This window comes from Haliotis rubra, unplaced genomic scaffold, assembly GCF_003918875.1.
Source record: "Haliotis rubra isolate DU_JTF1 unplaced genomic scaffold, ASM391887v1 Scf57, whole genome shotgun sequence".
Lineage (NCBI taxonomy): Eukaryota > Metazoa > Mollusca > Gastropoda > Lepetellida > Haliotidae > Haliotis > Haliotis rubra.
In genome coordinates, this window is record NW_025767268.1 from 530,101 (window position 1) to 554,222 (window position 24,122).

Genomic DNA, 24,122 nt, shown 5'->3' on the forward strand with positions numbered 1-24,122 from the left:
CTGTATGTCTTGTTTTGTCCAATCAGCCTACTCCAAAGGAATAGGGAAGGACTGGTGCAGCAAACGTATATGACCCTGTTTCGAGCATTTAGCTCTGAGCTCCAGATGTCCACGGCAGGTTGTCTGACTTCAATGACTAGTGTTGTACAGATTCAGTGTATAATCTGAATTATCCAGTGTTTTGATGTCCTTTTTAGTAAAACAAGTAGTATGGAGAGAATGTTTATTCATTGAAGGGGCTTCCGGCCATTCTCACATAATAACATGATCTTGAATAACATTGACAAGGGGCGACGTAAGGCCACTTTAAAGATGGAAATTAACATCATATAACCGAATCATGTTAATAAATGTGTACACAGTTTGATAAGAGCGAATCATTCTTAAAATTCCCTCATCATTTATAGGCAGATCAAATTTGTTTTGCAATATGCATACCTTTCAGAACAGGTTTGGTTGAACACGTTGTGGACAATAATTGTGATCTAACATACAGACGACAGTAAATGAATATTTAAAATAGTTATTACCGTCATTTCAGCTTAGTAGCATTTTTATGGTCAACACTAGGTGGATATTTCTTTGGATCGACACTTTATACGTCCTCTACATTAATAAATTTGAGCATGTGTACATAGACACATGTGGATATTTGATGCACATATGATAAGCAAGTTATCTTTCCAAGTTATCTTTTTTAATTACATTCGTTCATCCAAAACAACATTGCAGTTAATCATAATGGCGATCTTTTTGTCCCAGCTGCAGGGGAATGCTCTGCAGATGACCTTCTGTGTACAGCTTCATGTCATTGGCTCCTAATGGTCTCCACTCGGGTGAAGGTCTGCTTGCAAATCTCAGACGCTGCAAAGAATGGGAAAATGTTGATCTGTTCTGGACCATTGATAGGGCATATATGCGAGTCTGATATGAGCTGGGTTTTGGCGTTAATGACAAACGGGCATAATTCTGCTTCATCCTAATGCATCACATTTATTGGCCAATTAATTAGATATTGTTGTTTTCACAATTAAATAGGGATTCTAACGTTAATAAGTCTGAACTGATTTTGCAACTCTTTAATTTCATGAGATATTTTCCGTCTCGTTAATTGCTTTATTACAGTATATCCCGAACACGTTACAACTACTATGCGAACAAACGTACCTCGAAACAGCTCCCCTTCCCCTTTACAACTTGGTACACCAATGTGACGGGTATGGGCAGAGTCATCACCACAGCAACCATTATACCAATCACTTTGGCAGATTCAGGGTAGATGTACTCGCCATAGCTTGGTGGGTCGTATAGAAACAGGGAACATGTCAGGGAGGCCTGGAAACAAATATTACCATCGCATGGTCACAAAGTGTCTCACTGTCTCAGTGAATATATTCTTACATAGGAATGTCCGAATTCAAACACATTTCTGTGAGTTATAATAATTTTGGCAGGTAAGTTAGTTAGTTAGGTTAGTCCGGGTTAGTTTTGTTTCTATGTCAACTATTGCTGATTTATTTACTTCCTGTTGCCATCAGAAACAAAATTCAGGATTAGGACGGAGTAGATCAGACTGACTGGCATGATTAGCAGTTGTAACAGCAACATGTCGTGTGACCACCGAATCCCGTTTGTCGCTTCACACAACAAACATGGGTTGCTGATGACCAATTCCCCAGGCCCCAACCAAAACACACACCATCAGTTTATTGCAATGTTTGTGAGATTTTATCAGACACACCCCATCTAGTCTCCCAGTCGCTGTAACAACGAATAGGAGTAACATCAAGACTTTGTTTCTATCTGATAAACCTTTTGGTGTGAACTCACGAAGAGAATGAAAGGCGTCAAGTAGGTTGACATGATCTTGAGTAACAGCGGAAATCGCCTTCCCGTCATCATCTCAATATCGTTGCTGAGTCTCCTTGAACCTTAAAAACATAAAATCGACGTTAGGTGTGTTGGTGAAACCCGTTAACACCTACTATAAACATGTCATCAAAATGAATGAGTGGAATGACGTTAACGTCCCTCTAGACAGTGTACATGTCATGGTGTAGAAGTGTGCTGTTTAGGAAAACCAGGAAATGTGGTGGTGTGTGGTCCTGTGCATACAGATCCGGTCACAAGCTAGTTGAAGCTAAGCAACGTTGGGCGCGGGGAGTCTTTTAATGGGTGACCGTGTTCGGCAGCTTGACTCCTGAGAGTTTCTAGGTCCTCAGCCATGCCAAAAACGAAGGCGTTTACGTTTAACTGGAGTGACACCTGCCAGTTCAGCGTAGATTTCTTTAAAATCTTCAGCCCGAATCTGTTCCAAGCCCGTCATCATAATATTCTGATTTGCTTAGTATGACCAAAAGGGCCAGTTCATCCGTTCTTGTTCATAATTGAAACAGGAAGTGTACACACCATACTCTGTCAATATATAAACTCTATAACATGAACGCTAGACAGTAGTGTAGTGGTGAAAGTTATATAAATGGATCACTGTCAGTCGGTGATGACACCAGGTGTTCACCAAAAGAGTAAGCATGTTCTGCTCCACCGAAAGCAAACGCCACCTGCATTGTTTGCATAAAATAGTAATAAGGACATTTGCTATGTCTTGCCACGTGGGTTTACTATAGAACCAGTGACAGTGAGATAGCCAAGGGGTAACAGTGTTCGCTCGTAACGTCGGAGGTCTGAGTTTTGATTCCATACACAGGTACATTGTATGAAGTCCATTTCTGGTGTCTCCTGCTGTGAGTCCTCCTTGAATGTTGCTTAAAGAGACATAAAGCCTCACACACTCACCATATATCCAGTTGATGACGACACACTCGAGACAGCCAATGAGAAGAACACTAAAGGAGGAGGCATACCAGTCTAACAGCTGGAAGAGGTAGATCCCACCCTGTATCGAAGATAACATCAGTGCTGGATATGTAACAAGATGTTAACTGACATGTTCATGTTTGATCAACAATGATTTTCTTCACTTGTAACGTTTTCCATATTAAAAATCAGACCTGCAAACATCATGGCGAATATGATCATGTTAACAGCCTTCTTTCCAGAACCAAGACGATTCTTTATCAATCAATCAATCAATCAATCACAATCAATCTCAATCAATCTCAATCAATCAACTAATCAATCAATCAATCGACTAACCAACCACCCAACCAACCAACCGACCGACTAACCAACCAACCAACCAAGCAATCAATCAGCTGGTAGTAAAGGTAGCGTGTTGGAAAATGTTATCTTGGTTAAAAACCACTTGCATTGCTAGTTGTTCTTTTATCGATGAATAAACCTAAAAACCAGTTTAGATTATCTTTTACCCGAAAACGTTCGGGCTATTTACCAGTTTCACCAGGATTATACTTTGAAGGGAAGATCAGATTTGTGATGTGATCAGACCTCAATTAAATATGGCTGAAATACTGCCGATGTGACTTCAGATCTTAACTCTCTCACTCATATTAAAATACACACCTCAGTTACAAAGGGAATGGACACAAGAAAGCTGGCTAGACACACCCCGAGCCGTGACCCACATTCTCCGTCCTTGAAGATACTGAGGCCACGAATCTGTTATTCCAGCTACGGTCGTTTCCGTTAAGCCAAACTAGGAAAGTAAAAAGGGAACTTATCGGTTTCACAAAGTAGTAATATAGTGGAATATCGTTTTGATTTCTTTTATTGAAGGGTTAAGAGAGTTGTGTGAAACCATTTCTGAACAACGAAGAGAGTTCTATGGATATACAAACGTCACGTCTTGATGATTTACAAAGTCCTTATTATCAATATGAGGGACGTTTCGGTGGGTTAATCTATTATCGTTTAGTTAAATATTCGAGCAGTGTGTTGAATACTAGATATGGTGCTTCTGCAATGTAATCTTAGCATTCATTTGGGTGATCACACGCTAGTTTTCTCACACTGGATCCCGTATACTCTAGATCCGTTGGTTGAGGACATTCAAAATATGACGCAACGATGATCACGTCTAGATAAGTTGCATGAAGACATTAAAAATATCACGAAACAATGATCACGTCTAGTTAAGTTGCTTGAGGACATTCCAAATAAGACGCAAAAATGATCACGTCTAGATCAGTTGCTTGAGGACATTCAATGTATGATGCAACAATGATCAGATCTTGATCCTTTGGATGTGGACACTCAACACTGATCATGTTGTGATCCTTTGGTTGAGGACATTCAAAATATGGCGCAAAAATGATCACGTCTAGATAAGTTGCTTAAGGACATTCAAATTATGATGAAACAATGATCACGTCTAGATACGTCACTGAATTAGATATCAGCTGTATTCTCTCATGCCACGCAGGCCTGTAAGTATTCAAGTTACGTATATCAGACGATGCGATGCCAAGTCACCGAGGCTGGCCAGCCGATACATTGAGTATGATCGAGTGAGTATGGTCGCTGCTTTTAGCAATGTTATAGCGATATCACAGCAAGAGACACCAGAAAGGGCTACACACAATCTTACCCATTGGGGAATCAAACACACACACACACACACACACACCTTTAGCAGTTGGTGTTTACGTAACGCGTAGTTTCTGGCATGTATCACCCAATTCAGCGTGTCTGACCTCCCGGCCCTGTTAATCGACTCTTACAGCAAGCACAGGCAGCTGGACCATTTTGAGAATGAATACCTATAGCTTTACCATGGTGTTACCTTCCCGCTCTTTAACCGAAGAATCGTCATTAAGACAAACCTACAGATATCTGATAATTATAAATATTGTCTACCATAGAGTCTATTCCCATCGCAAAGAGCATCAGGAAGAACAGGACTGCCCACAACTGGGGCACAGGAAGCTGGGCGATGGCCTCTGGATAGATGATGAACCCCAGACCAGAACCTGCAACCAACAGGTGTTATAGTTGTAAGCAGTAGTGAGTGTGAGCTAAGGTTCACACTGTTGGCAATATCAAGATATGGACCACAGAGAGTGAGTATAGATTTGGCAATGTTCACGCGTTGTACCCATATGTGGAATCGAACCGGGTTTCACCATAACGCTTTAACCACTAAGCCATCCCATGGAACACAAGACATGGGTTCACACATTATATCCATGAGAAAAATCGACCTCGAGCCTTTGGCGTAACGTGCAAACGCTAACACTACTACCCTAGCGCTGCACCCTCAGTGTGAGTGAATCTATTTTTACGTCATTTTGAGCATTACTACAGTTATATTACCAGGCAGCTCGGTATTAAGCAACATGTCTTCGACTTCAGCTACATCGGTGAAACCATACAAAACGAGTATTTCTGACTATTATGATGTAACTTTCATCAAATGGTTTATGCACATTTATATACATTGGTACACATATGTCAAAGAAACTGTCACATAGGTACAATGTGTGAAGCCCATTTCTGGTGTAATTGCTGATATTTTGGAAACTAAACTCAATCACTCACGCAAAGGAAATTGTCTGAGGATAGGCCAATTAGGAACAAATAGATTTACCGGATGATACAACCTCTGATATCGGTATCTGCGCCTGGTGTGCCATGAAGCCCAAAGTGGAGAAGACCACGAGGCCACAGAAGAGACTACTTGCTTGACCAACGACAGTAACTATCACCACATCTCTGAAATATACAAAACATCAAGTAACTATGCCCAAAACTCAAACGCCATCCTATATTAACAAGGGTTTTGCTAATAAAGGTCAAGTCCTCTGGAATGAACTTCCAGATCACATACAGCTGACTTTTGTATCGCATGGTGACAATCACTGGATTGTCTGGCCCAGAGTCGATTTGTCTCAAACAGCATCATCCAGCTGCAATACTGCTGAAACAAATATATATTCATGATATAGTCACTATTGTACAATTGACTCTGCTTTAAGCAGAGATTTCTGATGAATGTGGAAAGGTTTTTGTCGCTTCTCTTTCAGACATTCCAGCATGAAGATCCTGCGTCTTTGAGCAACGTTTGGATTCGAAGCTCCATATAAACTTGAACCTTATCATTTTTGTTATGTTTAAATTTACAGATTAAGATAAAATGCAGCAGCGAGGGTGTGGGTGATCCTGGCACAGTCAGGCTGGTAAGGCTTATCATCAGCTAAGGGCCCCAGCCCCCTCTACACACAGCCCTGACAGCGAATGGGACTTCTCCCAGGAAACGCTGCCTAGTCGAACCCAGCGGAGAATATGTAGACTCCCAACACTGCAGCCTTCTGCATTACCCAGAGTGTCAGAAGGGCTGTGCTCCCGGTTGAGAACCCGGACACTCTCCTGATCTGCACCAAGAGATCAGGAGGTACCCAACCAAGGGCACCGACAACACTGGGGAATCTGACAACAGTGTATTTGGGATGCAGCAGAGACATTTCAAAGGCGAGGTCCGCATATTTAGCATGCTTTTCCTGAATGTTGCCAATCACACTGCTGTCAAAAGGGACAGAAAATTCAATGATAGAAATGAATTCATTGGCTTTATAAAAAATAACAACATCAGCCTATTCTTCTTAGGCTATATATGGATCTATTCGAAAGAAGTTTAAAGCGTCATTTTCCTTGACGCTCTGGACATGTTCAGGGTCGTACCATGGATGGACCTCGGAGTCAAATTTCTCATCTCAACACGTATTAACATTAAAATGCATGTATCGTTACCAGGTCCAGGATTATTAAGATTATGGCTTTAAACAGATAATTGTTAGCGTTTTTGACACGTGTTCATGTATAGAGTACATCATTAAATTAAACATACGTGAGAGCGTTCAAAACCTCAGTAAAACTTGTTATGTTAGACAGGAGGAGGTCAATTCCATCACTGACTTTTAGGTGGGCAAGTGACAGGCTTGGTCATGTGTTTTTGAAGCATGGGCAGGATACGCCCACCCATTTGCAAACACCTGTCATCATCACTATTTGATAGTGAATCATAATAAAGTCATACAGTCGGAGACGTACAACGGAGAATGATCAGGAATTTCTTTTCGTATTTTCTGATATCGATCAATAAATCTGCATCCTCGTCATTATTGGAATTTTTTTGGTTGGAACTTCGATCACTTCAGCCTGATTCTGAATCGCCAAATGCAATTATAAGAGTGAGTGAGTGAGTATGGTTTTACGCCGCTTTTAGCAATATTCCAGCAATATCACAGCGGGGGACACCAGAAATGGGTTTCACATATTTTACCCATGTGGGGAATCGAACCCGGGTCTTCGGCGTGACGAGCGAACGCTTTAACCACTAGGCTACCCCACCGCCCCGCAATTATAAGAAGGGTGGTAAGATAGCAGACCAGTGCAATTCGTGGCAAAACTTCAGTTTAATATACAATGCATGAACCTAAACTTGTCATAACTATCATCGGAAACAATTTGAGAGGTTAAGTATTACTATTTACTTCAGGAGTCTGTTGTTGAAGTTGTTGTAGCTGCTCATGGTGATGAGTCCGCCGTACGTCACGCTCGTTGAATAGAAACCTTGCAGCAATGCTTCCAACCACACCTATACAATGCAAGGTTAATAATGCTGTCTTGATAAATATAGAAATAATATATATTCAGTCTGTAGGACTCTCAAATTCTCAGATCATCATCTCTCCCTCTCTATATATATGGTGATGATAATTGTCCTAATTGTCATGATTAGTGCTGAAGCACCTGGTATAATACTAGTATGTATTTCTCTCTCTCCCTATACAGTAATGATTACACATTATACTTATTGTTATTGTTAGAGCCGTGACACCTGGTATGATAGTTCTCTCTCTCCCTCTCCATCCCCCTCCACCCCCCACACCCACACCCTCCCTCTCTCTGTACCTGAACGGAGGCTAGTCGTGAGAAGTCAGGACGTAGGAAGTACACAATCCCTTCTCCTGCTCCCGGCATCATGCACGACCTTATCAGCAGCACCGTCAGCAGGATGTACGGGATCAATGCAGTCACATACACCACCTGCCAATATAGACAGGAAATGTCAAGTGAGGACAAGCTCTCAAACCTAATATTACAACATACCACTAATAAATCTACGGACATAACGAGTGAACGAATGTTGTTTTGTGGCGCAGTCCAACAGGTCTATCATTTAAATCGTGTCCCCCCGTAAATAATCGATCAGTCAAATCAATGACCGAAAGCAAGAGTAGATGGCAATGGTGATTGGCGGATTGGTGACACGTGATATGGAAACCATTCTGAACAATCAATGCTTTCCAGTCGAAAATTGCGTTACGATAAGCACGAGTCGACCATTATATTAGTTCCCAAGCATGTTGTTAACCATTATTTTGCTTTTTAACCCAAAGAGCCATGCTTTCACTGGAAATGCCTGCAAACTATGTGCTTGGGATCCAAATGGGTCCTGAAACGTTTAGCTTCTCTTTTCGGAGATTGTAAACATCTTCAAATGCCCGTTAAAGGCATGACATGATTGATACCCTACTGGAAACAGTTCTATCCAAGAGTCCCAATTGGTTACAGTTACAAGTATATCAGTCCTCATGGTAAGATCGGATGATGACATCAGAACTGTTGGTGTCTTTGCGAATGAAGCTTCTTACCTTTCCCACAGACTTGACGCCTTTCATGAGACAGAAGAACACTACTACCCAGGAAGCAAGGTTACACAGAAGGAGATCACCCTGCACTGACCCGAACTTGTCGATTCCACTGGACACTCTTAGTGTGCCGTATCTGCCACAATAAATGTCCCTCACAATAAATAACGATTGTATGAAGCTCATTTACAGTGTGTATATGTGTGTGTGCGTGTGTGTGTGCGCGCATGCACATGTTCATGTTCGAATGAACTTTAGTTACGTTGTTGGATGTAAAATATAGAATATCCATGAACCGTGATTATTTTCCGAAATAGTTATACCAGTACTAAAAGGCAAAACAGTGGACAACTTATTTAAATATATTACTGAATATCACCAGAGCACCAGGTGACAAAGTCAAAGAGAAAACTGTCCTTATGCCAGATATATTCTTTATTTGGTATCTTGGTAATAAACCATTTACATGCATGCTACAATCTTTCCCTTACTGCCAAAATTCTTCTGACGCTGTCAATGTTACATTTGCCTTTCTCCATGATGAGTACAGAAGGCGTTCATCATCTAGATGTGTGCTGTTGGCCTGGCTCACGCTGATGGATGAAACGTTCCCAAGTTTATTAACACACAGGGGAGTGTTCCACCAGTTGTCACACGTTGTCCAAGGCAACACTGACGAGAACGACTTGTAGATGTAATATATGGACCAACAAATTATGACATTGTACAGAACGCTCCCGAACGATGAGGCCATTACCTGCGAGATACCGATACCTGGAACAAAACATGGTTATCACTATCTGCATCATAAGATACGTCTAATAAGCTCATTATCTGTAAACTAAACCCGTAAGTATCCGGGTTAGAATTGGTCTTCAAACACACATGCTTATTGTAACTAACGGGATGTGAAGGTTAGGCTCGCTTACCTGGTTGGCACATGTCAGCGTATCCCAATTGCGTCGGTCGATGCTCATGCTGCCGATCACTGGATTGTCTGTTCGATTATTTACAGACCGCCACCATATAGCTGGGATATTGCTGAGTGCGGCAGTAATCAACAAAGGAAAATCAGACTCTTTGTTGTTTAGTACCGCCTTCCTATCATTACCTCCGTGGTGTAGTGGGAATAGCTTCCGCTCGTGGGTTCGATCCTCGGCCGTGTCATACCAAAAGACGTTACAATAAGGTACCGAATTGGTCCCCGCCTGGCGCTCAGCATTAAAGGGTACAACAAGGACTGGTCGGCTCGGAGTCAGTATAATGTGTCTGAGTTGGGTATTCATGCTTAACTGCGGCATGGAATCTCAGTGAGCTATCACTATAAAACCAACTAAAGTCTGGGCTAGTACAAACAGCCACACATACACAAGCATGCACGTCGTCATATGAGCGAAATATTCCTTAAGTACGACGTTAAACCCCATTTGACCTCACCTCCTATTATGACAGATACCTTGGACTGATTCGACAGAGAACAGAGGACCCACACGTGTGCTGAACTCACAAACAGAGGACCACCGTGTGTTCTGTACTCACATTGAAACAGAGGACCACCATGTGGGCTGCACTCACATTGAAACAGAGGACTGAGGACCCACACGTGGGCTGCACTCACCTTTAAACAGAGGACCACCATTTCGGCCGCCCTAACCTTTAAACAGAGGACCCATACTATGGCTGCACTCGCCTTTAAACAGAGGACCAGCACTTGGGACGCACTCACCTTTACACAGAGGACCAGCACTTGGGCTGCACTCACCTTTAAACAGAGGACCCACACTTGGGCTGCACTCGCATTTAAACAGAGGACCAGCACTTGGACCGCACTCACCTTTAAACAGAGGACCCACACTTGGGCTGCACTCGCCTTTAAACAGAGGACCAGCACTTGGGCCGCACTCACCTTTAAACAGAGGACAGAGGACCCACACGTGGCCTGCACTCCTGCTTGAAAACTGGCTGATGGTGATCTCCAAGAAAAAGAGCGGGACAGAGCACGTGATAATTCCAATGAAGTAAGGAATGAGAAACGCACCTGTAAAGAACAAGGTGCTGCAAGTCGGATATCCACTGGTTTTAGCATTGTCTTTATGATACTCCGTGGCGGGTGGGGAGCTCGGTTGATGACCCTTCTACGCTAACTATGGACTACAAAAAACAAAAAAAACGAAACAAACGTCAATTGGACAGTGATGATGACCGTCTACCTCAATTGAATACTGGCCACGATTTTTAGTTCTCGAGAATCTAAAAATTAAACCCTTTTGCAGTGTCAAAGGGTGTACATGGTATTGCAGTTGAGGTCCGCAATATCAAACGATTGCGCTCAGGCGCTTTGCTCATCGGATGCAGCAGGAAACAGCAATCAACAAATTTGATGTCAACTCAGCTGTTTGTTGGAATACCGGTTTCGGTATCTCCACATAGAACTTTGAACACAAGCAAAGGTATCGTCAGAGACCGGGATCAACTATTTGCAGATATGAGTGAATTAGACATAGTCTCTGAAATGAAAGAACAAGGAGTGGCGTTTGTCAAACGATTCACAACACGGAAAAACTCTGAAACTAAACCAACAAACACTTACCAATTCCATTTTTCTTATCCAACTGCTCCAAAATCAATTAAAGCAGGGTATTGTCATCTCAACGTTGATATTTATATTCCCAACCCATTGAGATGTTTCAAATGCCAAAAGTATGGTCATGGTGTAAACAACTGCACCAATTCTATTTCATGCGCTCACTGCAGCGAAAAAAAACCATGTTACTGAAGATTGTGATAACAACTTTAAACAATGCACTAACTGCTCTGGTACTCATTCATCTTTTTCAAAAGAATGTCCAATCTGGAAACAACAAATGGAAATTGATAAAATTAAATTCATAAGGAATATTAGTTTTGTTGATGCCAAAAAACTTGTTCACACACCAGAACCAAATGAGTCCTATGCTTCAGTTACGAGAACCGGAACACATCAAAATGTAACTTCAACTGTGTCCACTTCATCAACACAATGCCAAACTAATTTGACATGGGTTGACTCTGATGCACCCGAAGTCTACTCTCCTGACCAGTCAACGCAAACCGTTGTATCAACATCAACAACAACTGCTAGAGCAGAAGTTGAATCTCGGCCATCTTCCCAGGAGCAATCATCATCACAGTCTACTTCCGAACTTCCATCTGGAATTAATGGGAAGCAAATATCGAAACATTAAAACAAACCAATAAACGAATCTTCAAGAAAATACTATAGTGGCAGAGCCTCAAAAGGTACAGAAGACAAAATCCAAATTTACAATAAGTTTGGATCTCTCGAAGACATGGATGTCTCTGAAAACATCCAGTACATGACTCATAGCTTGTCACCCAAACAAAAGTCAAGGGGTAGATCCCCAATCAACCCACAAAAGACATAGTTTCTTCACGTATTGTCCAATGGAATTGTAGAGGACTAAAGACCAACTTCAATGAATTACAGCTGTTGATTCAGGATTTACAACCATCAGCTTTCTGCTTACAGGAAACCTACCTGAAGCAGACTGACAATTTTAACTTACGTCAGTTCATTGGATATCATTATTTTTCTCCTCTGGGTGACATGGCCACTGGAGGATCTTCAATCCTTGTTAAGCAGGATATTATCCATAGTCCTTTAACACTTTAAACTAATCTCCAAGCCGTTACAGTGCGGATTACTTTTCACGTGGCTTTTACATTATGCTCCCTATATATTCCGCCTTCATCAGCAATTTATCTTGCTGATCTCCAATCGCTCTATAATCAACTTCCGAAACCCTGTGTTATTGTGGGTGACCTAAATGGTCATAACCCGATCTGAGATTTCCTCTCAGATAATGATCTGTGTATATATAATGATGATTCACACACTTACCTCCATCCTGCAACCGGAACTTACTCTTCTTTGGACTTGTCTCTGGCTGACTTTAACCTTTTCAATGAATTTGATTGGTCAGTCCATAATGACCTTTGTGGAAGTGACCACTTCCCAACTATCCTTTCAGAAATAAACCCAGCTGATTCTCCATCTTACACAAGATGGAATTTTTCCAAGGCTAACTGGTCCTTGTATGAAACTATGTGTAAATCAAAACTACAAACTCATTTTTTCAGTGATGTAGCTGATCCTATTCAGGTATTTTCTGACGCTTTAAATGATATAGCTGATCATTGTATACCAAAGTCCTCTACGAGTCCACATGTGCGGAAACCATGGTTTAGTTCAGATTGTAAACATGCTAGAAAAGCGAGGAAAAAGGCAGAGAAATATTTTCGCCATCACCCAACTGTCAATAACTTGAATAAATTTAAAATACTTAATGCGAAGGCACGTCGTACCTTCAAACAAAACAAACGGCAGTCTTGGCGAGACTATGTGTCCAAACTTAATTCTCGAACACCCATGTTTGGAATATGGTGCAAAGGATAAAAGGTAAAGGTTCAAGATCTGGTGTTCATCATCTGAAGGATGGTGACACACTCTTAACCAGTAAATCTGACATAGCAAATAAATTGGGAGAAACGTTAGCTCAACATTCATCTTCATCAAATTTTACACCGAAATTTCAAAAAACTAAAGAACACGCAGAAAAAAAGAAACTCAATTTTGCTTCAGATAATGGAGAGGACTATAATGAAGTTTTCTCCATTCATGAGCTGCATACTGCCTTGGGGCAAGCTCATGATACTGCTACAGGTTCTGATAATATTCATTATCAGTTACTTAAACACTTACCTGATTCCTGTTTAGAAACTTTATTAAATATATTCGATCACATCTGGACAACGGGAAATTTTCATTCATCATGGCGCAATGCTGTCGTCATTCCTATACCAATAACCTGGCCGCGATCACACTGATCCTTCAAACTATAGGCCAATATCGCTTACTAGTTGTGTTTGTAAGACCATGGAACGAATGGTCAATAACAAATATGGTACTTAGAAACAAATGAACTGTTACCGATATCCAATGTGGGTTTAGGAAAAGCAGAAGTACCATTGACCATTTGGTTAGACTGGAAACTTTTGTGAAGAATGGTATTATTAATAAACAACACACAGTATCTATATTGTTTTCCTTAGAAAAAGCTTACGATACCACCTGGAAACATGGAATTTTAACAGATCTTCATAACATGGGTTTGAGAGGCCGTTTGCCAAATTTCATATCACAGTTTTTTGGCAAACAGGCATTTCCAGGTTCGAGTGGGATCCACATTGTCTGATTTTTACGATCAAGATCAGGGTGTAATAAAAAGGCAGCATATTGTCGGTAACGTTGTTTAGTATAAAAATCAACAGCTTATCTAAAGTTTTAAACGACTCTATTGATGGGTCGTTATTTGTCGATGATTTTTTTATGTTTCATGTCGAGGTAAAAATATGTGCACAATTGAGAGACAGTTGCAAGTATGTCTCAATAAAATCAATGATTGGTCCGAACAAAATGGCTTTAAGTTTTCTAAGTCTAAAACTAACTGCATCCATTTCTGTCGTAAGTATAAACCACATAAAGACCCAGACTTAAATCTATCGGGTACTCCCATTAAAGTAGTTAAGGAAGCTAAATTCTTACGTATCATATTTGACCATCATCTTGCATTCCTACCTCATATCAAATATCTTAAAACAAAATGTCTGAAATCTTTGGATCTCTTGAAAGTTGTCTCTAACTCTAAGTGGGGAGGTGATCAGTCAACCCTACAACACTTGTATAGATCGTTGATCCGTTCCAAGCTTGATTATGGTTCCATCGTCTCTGGTGGAGCTTGTAAAAGTAATCTTAAACTGCTTGATTCTATTCACCATCAAGGTCTGAGACTATGTCTTGGATCTTTCCGAACTTCACCTATTGACAGTCTTTACGTTGAAGCTGACGAGCCATCCCTAAAACAACGCCGAATTAAACTCTCTTTACAGTACATAACCAAGTTATATGCTTATAAGTCTAACCCTGCTTACAATTGTGTGTTTAATCCTCTGTATGAAGATCTTTACGGTAAAAAGTCATCGCTTATTCCACCTCTGGGAATACGAATTCAACCTTTTATTTTAGCTGCTAATATTGTGCTCACTAACATATCTCATTTCCGCCTGCTCTCTTCTCCACCTTGGCAGTTGGTACAGCCAAGAGTTGACCTGACATTAACCAAACTAAACCAAATCAGAAACAAATCAGTTACAGTATAAATAAGAATATAATCAACTAAGAAGTACATATAATACATATAAATCTATATTTACAGATGGATCCAAGGATGGTGGCGCAGTTGCTTGTACCACTGTCATTGGATCCAAAACATTATCAACTAGATTACCAGATCACGCTTCCATATTTACAGCCGAATCAAAGGCCATTTTATCTCCCCTCAGATATATCAAACAGTCTAAACATAAGGACGTATTTATTTTTTCGGACTCGCTGTCTTGTCTTCAAGCAATTAAAAACAATTCGTTGTCAGCATCCTGTTTTACTTGACATAATTGAACTCCATAATAATCTTGCTACTGGCCAATACGACATCGTCTTTTGTTGGTTACTCAGCCATGTTGGAATCACTGGTAACACCGTGGCCGATTCTGCTGCAAAGGCCTGCTCTCAACAAATCTGTGACATCACTTCTGATACCTTACAGTGATTATCAACCAGTTATAAGAAGTTACATCTGGGATCTTATGCAGATGAAGGTGAGGTGAGGTGAAATTTGGTTTAACGTCGTGCTCGAGAATATTTCGCTCATATGACGACGTGCATGCGTGTGTATGTGTTTGTGCGGCTGCTGTGTACTAGCCCAGACTGAAGCTGGTTTTATAGTGCTAGCCCACTGAGATACCATGCCGCAGTGAAGCATGAATACCCCACTCAGACACATTATACTGACTCCGAGCCGACCAGTCCTTGTTGTACCCATTAATGCTGAGCGCCAGGCGGGGACCAGTGAGTACCATATTTTAACGTCTTTTGGTATGACGCGGTCGGGGATCGAACCCGCGACCTTCCGCTCTCCTGGCGGACGCTCTAACCACTACACCACGGAGGCGGTCTCAAGGATCTTATGCAGAAGAAGTGGGACACCCAAGTAGGTATCAATAAATTACATGCAATAAAACCAACTATCGGTTACACCTACTTGGGTTGTCGGTCCAGATTTGAAGAGGTCATTCTACGACGATGCCGTATTGGCCATTCTCGATACACAAATGAGTATTTACTTAAAGGTGAGGATCCTCCATTTTGCATCCCTTGTGAAGAGGGAATCACAGTCAAGCATGTCCTGCTTGACTGTATTGATTTTTCCATCACAAGGGATATATATTTCAGTGTCAAAACAATGAAGGATTTTTTTATAATGTACATTCTCATTTAAGTATCGCATTTTAAAAAGAAATTGAATTATTAGATAAATTTTGAACAATATGTTTTGTAAATAGATAAATGTCATTTTATTATCAACGGTAGTATAAATTAGCAAACTGCGATTGTTAGTGGCTGTATCCTCAAAGGGGGTTAAAGTATCGTAAAATTATTGTCCTCCTGAGTCAATTTAGTTCAACCATGCTTTTTAAACGTAGACATTTTTTATTTAAATTATGGCTAAATTCCCTTCCATCGCCAGCGGCTGAGGGGATGGTGTAAATCCAGGTAGGGCTCATGCAGGTAGCAAAAGTAATGTAAGTCCCCATGTTCCCTAGTATGGTGATCTACCTTCAGTTGTTGGCGATCTATAGCCCGATTTTATATTGTGATGTTTTGAAATGATTTAACATTTTACACTGAACTCAAACTAGTTTTAATCGAATTGTGATATTCTAGTCGTTATACTGTCCTTCACTGGCAGGTTTTTAAATATGTATACATATGTTTATTCTTAGTACATAACTTTTTGTCGTCATAATATGGCTGAAATATTGCCGATGTGACGTTAAATATTAACTCACTCACTTGTAACAGCGGGGATATTTTTGGACATGAACGGAGAGTTGACTGTTTATAAACAAATTAAAGAATAATTTTGCATTCATTCAAAGAAACTGCACCTTCGCGAGACAAGCCCTTTCATAATGAACTAATTGCAAGTAATATTTGGAAGGCACATTGTCTCCAACGAACATTGAAAATTGATCAATAAAAATTTAACAGATGGATTTATTTTACGTATTTTTAATCCTTACCTTACATTATTAGCTAGTTGTTTATTAGCACTGTTATCTAACACCGGCTAATTTTAATTGGAAAACGCAAAGATTTTAATTAATGAGATCGTGTGTCATTTGCTTAATATGAATACACAATGCCATTTATAAAGTGTTCAAATGGAACACGTTATATTTGGGATTACACTTTCTCGGTAGCACAGATTCCAGTATTTTATTGGGTTGGGTCCCATTCGGGATTCGAACCCACACCCTCAGAGTCAGGCACCTAATCGCCAGTACAGAAAGTCTAACCAAGTCGGCTAAACGTGTTTCGGCGCTTGGAGCCGTGCCAATTTGTTCATTCATTTTGTAATGCCGATAACTATGGTCATTTGACGTCAACAAGTGCGGCCATTTTCAATATGCCGGGACCCGTGAAGATCCGGGGTAGAATAGGTCTTCAGCAACCCATGCCTGCCACAAAAGGCGACTATGCTTGTCATAAGAGGCGACTAACGGGATGGGGTGGTCAGGCTCGCTGACTTGGTTGACACATGGCATCGTATCCCAGTTGCGTAGATCGATGCTCATGTTGTTGATCACTGGATTATCTAGTACACACTCGATTATTTACAGACCGCCGCCATATAGCTGGAATATTGCGGAGTTCGGCGTAAAACTAAACTCACTCACTCAATCAATATGCCGGCATACAATCAAGACATCACATGAGTATCAATGACCGAGCGTAATGTCAATATCTGGTGCAACCTCCGCCAATTGCAATACCATTAGACGTCAAAACATGACGGTGAGGTATTGCGATCCATTCTTGATGGTTTGTTCCAATACATCAGGGGGCGGTGGGGTAGCCTAGTGGTTAAAGCGTTGGCTTGTCACGCCGAAGATCCGGGTTCGATTCCCCACATGGGTACAATGTGTGAAGCCCATTTCTGGTGTCCCCCGCCGTGATGTTGCTGGAATATTGCTAAAAGCGGCGTAAAACCAAACTCAGTCAGTCAGTCCAATACATCAGGATTTGCTGCTGGAGGATCTCTCTGGCGTAATAATGCGACTCTTTATGTCACAGACATGCTCTGTGGCATTAGGAACTTGTATATTGGCGGGCTAAAGTAGATGCTTGATAGGCATACTGCTTCATCTCCATGTAGATGGCGGATCAGATGTTTGATAGGCTAAAGTAGAGTTGACGTAAGAAATCAACTACGGCACGTGTACGATGTGGCCTTGTATTGTCGTCCATGACGTCTGGTCTTGTAGTCAGAGGAAATGTGGCACAACAACCCTGTGTGAAATGTCTTAGACCGTGGTCCATTCAGATTTTGTCTGAGAGTCACGTGGTCAAGTCAACACCATCAATGTACACCCGACAACCAGATACACTGTTGTGCCTATGCAGTGTTTCTACAGCGCCAAACGAGATCTCTGCCATCAGTCAGGACAAATAAAATCGACTTTCGTCCAACCAGTGGACCATGACCTCAAATGACCTCAAAATACAGTGACGTCCAGCTTGACACCAACGGGATAACAACGGACGTTTGATGGGTCGGCTGGTTTACTCCCGGCCGATTATAGGAAATCTGGTTCACAAACGACGACATGGAAGTTAATCTGTTTATCACGCCACTTGAAATGAACAGATGAAGTCTTGTGATTCTTTTTCTTAATATTATAATTATACTAACGTTTGTATAGCGCCAATATCCTGCTCAGCTGCTCAAAGGCGCTTTGTTTTTCCCGCGATCATTTGATCCGATGTCAATCTCAAACAACACACCGTATTATCAATCTCCGAGTTCACGTGGCTTTACCATCCTTACGAGGTAACCATTCACAGCTGGGTGGACTGGGACACATAGTCAGAGTACTTTGTCCAAGTTTTACTGCACGTTGCTGTACCCGCAACTACTTGTTTGCACGTACTCATGAAGCCACCATCTGGTCATTTACCAACGGATTCGTGGGTTCTTTTAAGATCACGGGGTTGTGTACTGTACACTAGGGGTTGTGACAACACTGAGAGAGTCTGCACACATAGCTGACTCAAGGATTTTACACCCGGTCACAGGAGGGCTCGATCCCGGCACCTCAATCTCGCTGGATGCCCATCTGGCGCCTTAGCCAGCTCGCCGAGAAAGGTTGTATCCTCCCCGAGTTGTCACTCTTGGTCAGCCTGAACACTTACGGTCCTTGACGTCATTAGTTTGCTGATGTTTTCTGGCCGATAGTCGATGGATGGCAATATACATAATAGCCAGCATTCCACACATCAATAACTCGCCATCTTAGATCAATGCATGGTGCCCCAGAAGGGTGACAGTAATCATACAAGCAAACATAATTATGAAATGAATATAAATGGCTTTGTAGTTGTGAAAATCATAGGAGTTGCGATACTTTCTTCAACATGAATATACAATATAGTCTGACTACACTTTTTATACTGACCACCACCATTTCTGTTACACAGGTAGGGGGAATCTCCACAGAGATCCTAGTCCCACTGTGTATCCAAGGAGAGACAATATGTACTCTCTCTTTCTGGTCCATTCCTCTCTGGTCGGTACGGAACTTCTTTCTCCATTATCTTGCGAAGCTTTGGGACGGACATCATCAAGACATATTTCACTCTCCGCCATGTTTGGATAGACAATGTGTCCTTGTGATGACGAGCATGCAGATGTTCCCTGGCAGTAGACAAAAAGAATATCTCATTTCCGAGTTACACAAATGATAATCTGGTACAGCTGGAATATCCATCATTCAGCATAGCTTGTTGACATGTGTATAGTTAATGTATCCAGATTGTGCTCATTCGGTTGTAGCCACTTACTTCAGTCAACTGTTCTAAACTTGATTTTGAAAAATATTCCATACTGTTTAAAGGTACTGTTTACACACGAACTGATGTGTTATAAAACAAATTTGTAACGTTGATAAGATTATTGTCATGAGATCAATAAATGATAAAATTGGCGAATTCCTAACAAAACTTTACACCAAAACGAAGCTGTTCACATGCACGATATTTGCACATGTTTTTCAGCAATTTAATGCTTGATCCTCGTGCAGTTCATCTGCATATGGTTTGCAGCTGGTTCCCCCAATTTTTGATGGGTAGTATATTTAGAGTATGGTCGAATAAGCATTAAATTTTCGTTTACCCTTTTCAAATGGTACAAGTATATAATACATAATACCGTTGAAGCATATTGTAACACCACATTGCATGGTTCTTAGGACTCTTTCCATTATATGCATTGCGTTATGTTTAGTTTTCTTCTTTTTTCTGTTAGAAATACAGAACTGACATGAATTAGAATTTCTTTTTTCTCAAGTTGATTTCATTCCAGCGCTTGCTTTATGAATTTTAACATCTAAACTGAAAATCTTATGGAAAACATATAAACGTTTAATTACATGCGTTAACTGTTCATTGAAACTGCAGTTTACATGCCACTTACAGAAATACAGATTCAACCATTGCTTACACTTTGCATAAATTTTTTTTTTTTTTTTTCTGTGTAATATCTCCCCAAGCGCTGTGCACATCCATCTTAATTTTAATAAAAAGCACAATTACTGTTGAGAAACAATGGAATCCATCTGTTATACTACTGGACAAAAGAAACTATACACCCATGTTTGACTGTGGCTGAAGAATGGCACAAAATGAAATGGTTATACGATGGTCATGTATTTAATATCGGTATCAGAAGCGTGTTTTGGACCTTTAGTTTGTTTCAGTGTTTCGGCGACTTTTAAAAGCCTAGGAACGTTTTGATAACGTTGGTGTAATTCGATCTTAAAGTGTATTAATTCTTTTCTACTGTTTCGGAGTTACCTGGAAGAAAGAATGACAAAGTGAAAATTTCAGTGTCAGGTAGCACATACACAATTACCACATGTTTTCAATACACTATATGAACGTCGGTCATTGTAACATTTATAGGTCGTGACAACAGCTGTAACAATTGTTTATTCTGTTGAAAGCTAAAATGTTTCAGGTGTCAGCACAATATATTATTCAAAAGAATCATTTTTTTAGTACTGATGTTAATTGCATTTTCAGATTAATGATTTTCACTTATGTACATGTTCCGGGAATAATCGAAACTGGTCTTTTTCTGTCGTAGACTTTTCAGTACAGAAATGTCGATTTCTTTTCAAAATCAAAATTCATACAAACGCAGTGGTGTCACGGGATACGTACAGGCATCGAATACGTGCATATGACACTACTGAATTAAATAGGCGGCGACTACCTTTTAACTATCTCGACTGTATCACAGCCATGTACCATTCCGACTGTATCACAGCCATGTACCATTCCGACCGTATCATAAGCATGCACCATCCGACTGTTTCATAAGCATGTACCATCCGACTGTATCATAAGCATGTACCATTCCGACTGTATCATAAGCATGTACCATTCCGACTCTATCATAAGCATGTACCATCCGACTTAAGCCAGGAGCTGAAAATTCACATATTGGTACCACCCAGAGGGACCAAAAGTTTTAGTGTTTTTTATATTGTTTTATGTCTTTATATATCACAAATGTATGATGGACATCTCAATTTGGTAGCCCAGACTCAGAACGAGGCTAAATCCAAGATGGCCGCCAAACAACCCCAACATTTTCAAAACATGTCAATTCCAAGCTTTTATCATGAGAAACGTTCAGCAAATAAGTTGGAAATGTAAAAAAGGAGGTACAAATAGTGCTAACATGATTAAAAGTATTCAATTAATATCAAGTTTTGTTTAATTGATACCTTTAAATCATATTTTTTCCTGATGTTTAAGAGTCGAAATTGTAAGCTCAAAGAACTTTTTCGAAAACTCATCATTTCATTTATTCTTAAGACAGCTCGTTAACTTCAAATAGTGAGAGCACCTTCATGTTCCTTAAATTGGTTTGTGATAGTCACTGTTCCGCATCATAAACGTCAACTCCATCATCAGTGTCTCTCTTCGGCATATCATGGTCCTCGAATACCATGTTGTCACAAGTCTGGTTCCGACATGTCATAGTGCATTTCAGTCCATTGGTAAGGCATTGACAACTCCACTTGATATCAATTAGATCCTTTTAATCAAGTAAGCACTATTTGTACCTCCCTTTTTTCATTTCCAATTTATTTGCTAAACTTCACTCACAATTAAAGCTTGGAATTGACATTTTTTTTTTAAATGTTGGGGTTTTTGGGCGGCCATCTTGGATTTAGCCTCGTTCTGAACCTGGGCTACCAAATTGAGATGTCCATCATACATTTGTGATATAAAGAGACATAAAAGAATATAAAAAACACTAAAACTTTTGGTCCCTCTGAGCTACCAAACCGACATGGCCATCATACTTTTTTGATATGTTGAGACCATAACAACGTCAAAAAACGTCAAAGTGTTGTACCAAAAAAATTGTCTGGCTCATGGCCTAGCTGTATCATAAGCATGTACCATTCCGACTGTATCATAGCATGTACCATTCCGACTGTATAATAAGCATGTACCATTCTGACTGTATCATAAACATGTACGGTTCCGACTGTATCATAAGCATGTACGGTTCTGACAGTAACATTAGCATGTACGATTCCGACTGTGTGATAAACATGTAGGGTTCCGACTGTATTATAAGCATGTGTTTATCAATTATCAAATAGCGATGACTCCAGGTGTTTGCGAATATGCGACAGTGGTCAAACACATGCAATGGTGAGTGAAGTGTTCTCCTAGAGGAGAACAAGAAAATAATGTTTCCATGCTATATCAGATCAACACGAAGCATAGAGTTACCTGTTTCAAGAGACTCCACTGCCGGTCCCGCCTCCGTATTCTCAGGTAACTGCCTCGCCAACGTATCAAGCGATTAGCCCGACAGTGTCTATGTACAAATGATGATATCGACACTGCCAATGTACAAGTGATGATCTCAACACTTTCTGTCTACAAATGGTCTCAATACTGAATACATACCAAGCGATGATGAGGGGACTGCGACTGTACCAAGTGATCACACTGCCAATGCACAAAGAGGCGATTCTTGTTCTCTCAGCTCACTGTGTATCACGTGATTCGATAGAGCTATCCGCTTTGCAATTTTCGTGCTTCATTGTAAGTTTCAGTTTCAATTCAGTTGAATATACCATTTTGTTCCGTGACGCATATATCTTGCTAATTCATGCCAACGTAGGCACCCATTATAAACATATGCAAAGACAAGTTGACTGTTCACCTGTAAATATTATGATAGCAGCAGTTCCCAGCCATATTTTATGGTTGTAATAACTGGCATACACAATGATGTGTTAAGCGTGTTAAACCAGGGGCGGATACAGTTTATTGAGAAAGGGGGGTGCACACTTTTGAGAAAGGGGGGTGGGGTGCGCATTTCATTTTCACGAGAGTTTCTATGGTCATTTAACAAACTTTCAGGACAAAATGGGGGGTGGGGGGTTGCGCGCGCACGCACACACACCTACACACTCACGCCACACTTAAACCCTTTTGTCCTGGTCAACTTGCATGAATATGTCATGGAAAAAAAGTGGATATGCACGTGCAGTTTTGAGGAATCGTGAGCACGAACATTGCCAATATAAGGCTGGTTTCCTTCAAGACGGCCATTGGTATTTCAAAGCTAAATGAAAGAATATCGTTATGCCGCGATTCGCTTCTGTAAATCGAAGCATTGTCACTGGAAGGTGGGGAGTCTAAATCAGCCATTGCACGTCACCTCAATGTTCACCAGAGTGCCATCAGTCGTATATGGGACCGATATCAACGACCTAACTCTACGCAAGATCTGTCTCGAAGTTATAAACCTCGGATTACCAATGCAGCGCAGGATAGGTACATCCGGGTACTTCATTTGCGGAAAGGAACTGTCACAGTAACTGCTACTGCAAATGCAGGGCCTGGTTTGAGGAGAGTGTCGGCGCAAACCATTCGTAATCATTTACGAGAAGCTGGACCTCGAGCCAGAAGACCTTACTTTGGCCCAGTGCTACGACGACTACATCGACGTCAACAAGTCCAGTGGTGTAATAACTGGAATCTGGAATCTAGAGAACTGGTGACGTGTATGGTTTAGTGACGAATCAGGCTTTCTACTCAGTGCCGGGACGGAAACGTACTTGTTTATCGACGTCGGAAAGAACGTTGTAAACAGAACTGTGTCGAACATGTTAACCGATAATATGGTGGTGAGAGTGTTCTGATGTGGGGAGCCACGTACTACGGGCAGAAATCTAACTTTGTGCGCCTTCGGGGATAATATAACAGCTACTCGGCACAAAGACAAAATCTGAAGGATTCGCATGGTTCCAATCATTGACCGACAGCGGTAGTTG

General features: G+C 40.9%; 1 protein-coding gene across 2 annotated transcripts; it reads right to left on the minus strand.

The window, feature by feature from the left end:
• Positions 1-209: 209 nt before the first annotated feature.
• On the minus strand, positions 210-19,441 carry LOC124254271 (sodium- and chloride-dependent glycine transporter 2-like). Of its 2 annotated transcripts, none has more exons than XM_046688184.1 (13): positions 19,209-19,441; positions 10,477-10,608; positions 9,062-9,344; positions 8,574-8,706; positions 7,831-7,965; positions 7,410-7,513; positions 5,507-5,631; positions 4,777-4,889; positions 3,484-3,616; positions 2,797-2,896; positions 1,831-1,931; positions 1,168-1,335; positions 210-864 (listed from the first exon to the last, which is right to left on the minus strand). In XM_046688184.1, exons 3-9 carry the CDS (start codon positions 9,322-9,324, stop codon positions 3,485-3,487), a joined length of 1,005 nt encoding a protein of 334 aa, XP_046544140.1. In that variant the 5' UTR covers positions 9,325-9,344; positions 10,477-10,608; positions 19,209-19,441; the 3' UTR covers positions 210-864; positions 1,168-1,335; positions 1,831-1,931; positions 2,797-2,896; position 3,484. The 2 variants fall into 2 exon arrangements, with proteins under 2 accessions (XP_046544140.1, XP_046544141.1); XM_046688185.1 differs by lacking the exon at positions 19,209-19,441 and adding an exon at positions 10,751-10,781.
• Between the last annotated feature and the right edge of the window lie 4,681 nt (positions 19,442-24,122).

Excerpts from the sequence above, each read along its gene's own strand:
- LOC124254271 (XM_046688184.1), bottom strand. The coding sequence starts at position 9,324 with ATGGCCTCATCGTTCGGGAGCGTTCTGTACAATGTCATAATTTGTTGG. Across the intron at positions 8,707-9,061 it reads GCGTCAGAAGAATTTTGGCA|ATACGGCACACTAAGAGTGT; the intron begins GTAAGGGAAAGA and ends TTATTGTGGCAG. Across the intron at positions 4,890-5,506 it reads ATCAGAGGTTGTATCATCCG|GTTCTGGTCTGGGGTTCATC; the intron begins GTAAATCTATTT and ends TGTTGGTTGCAG.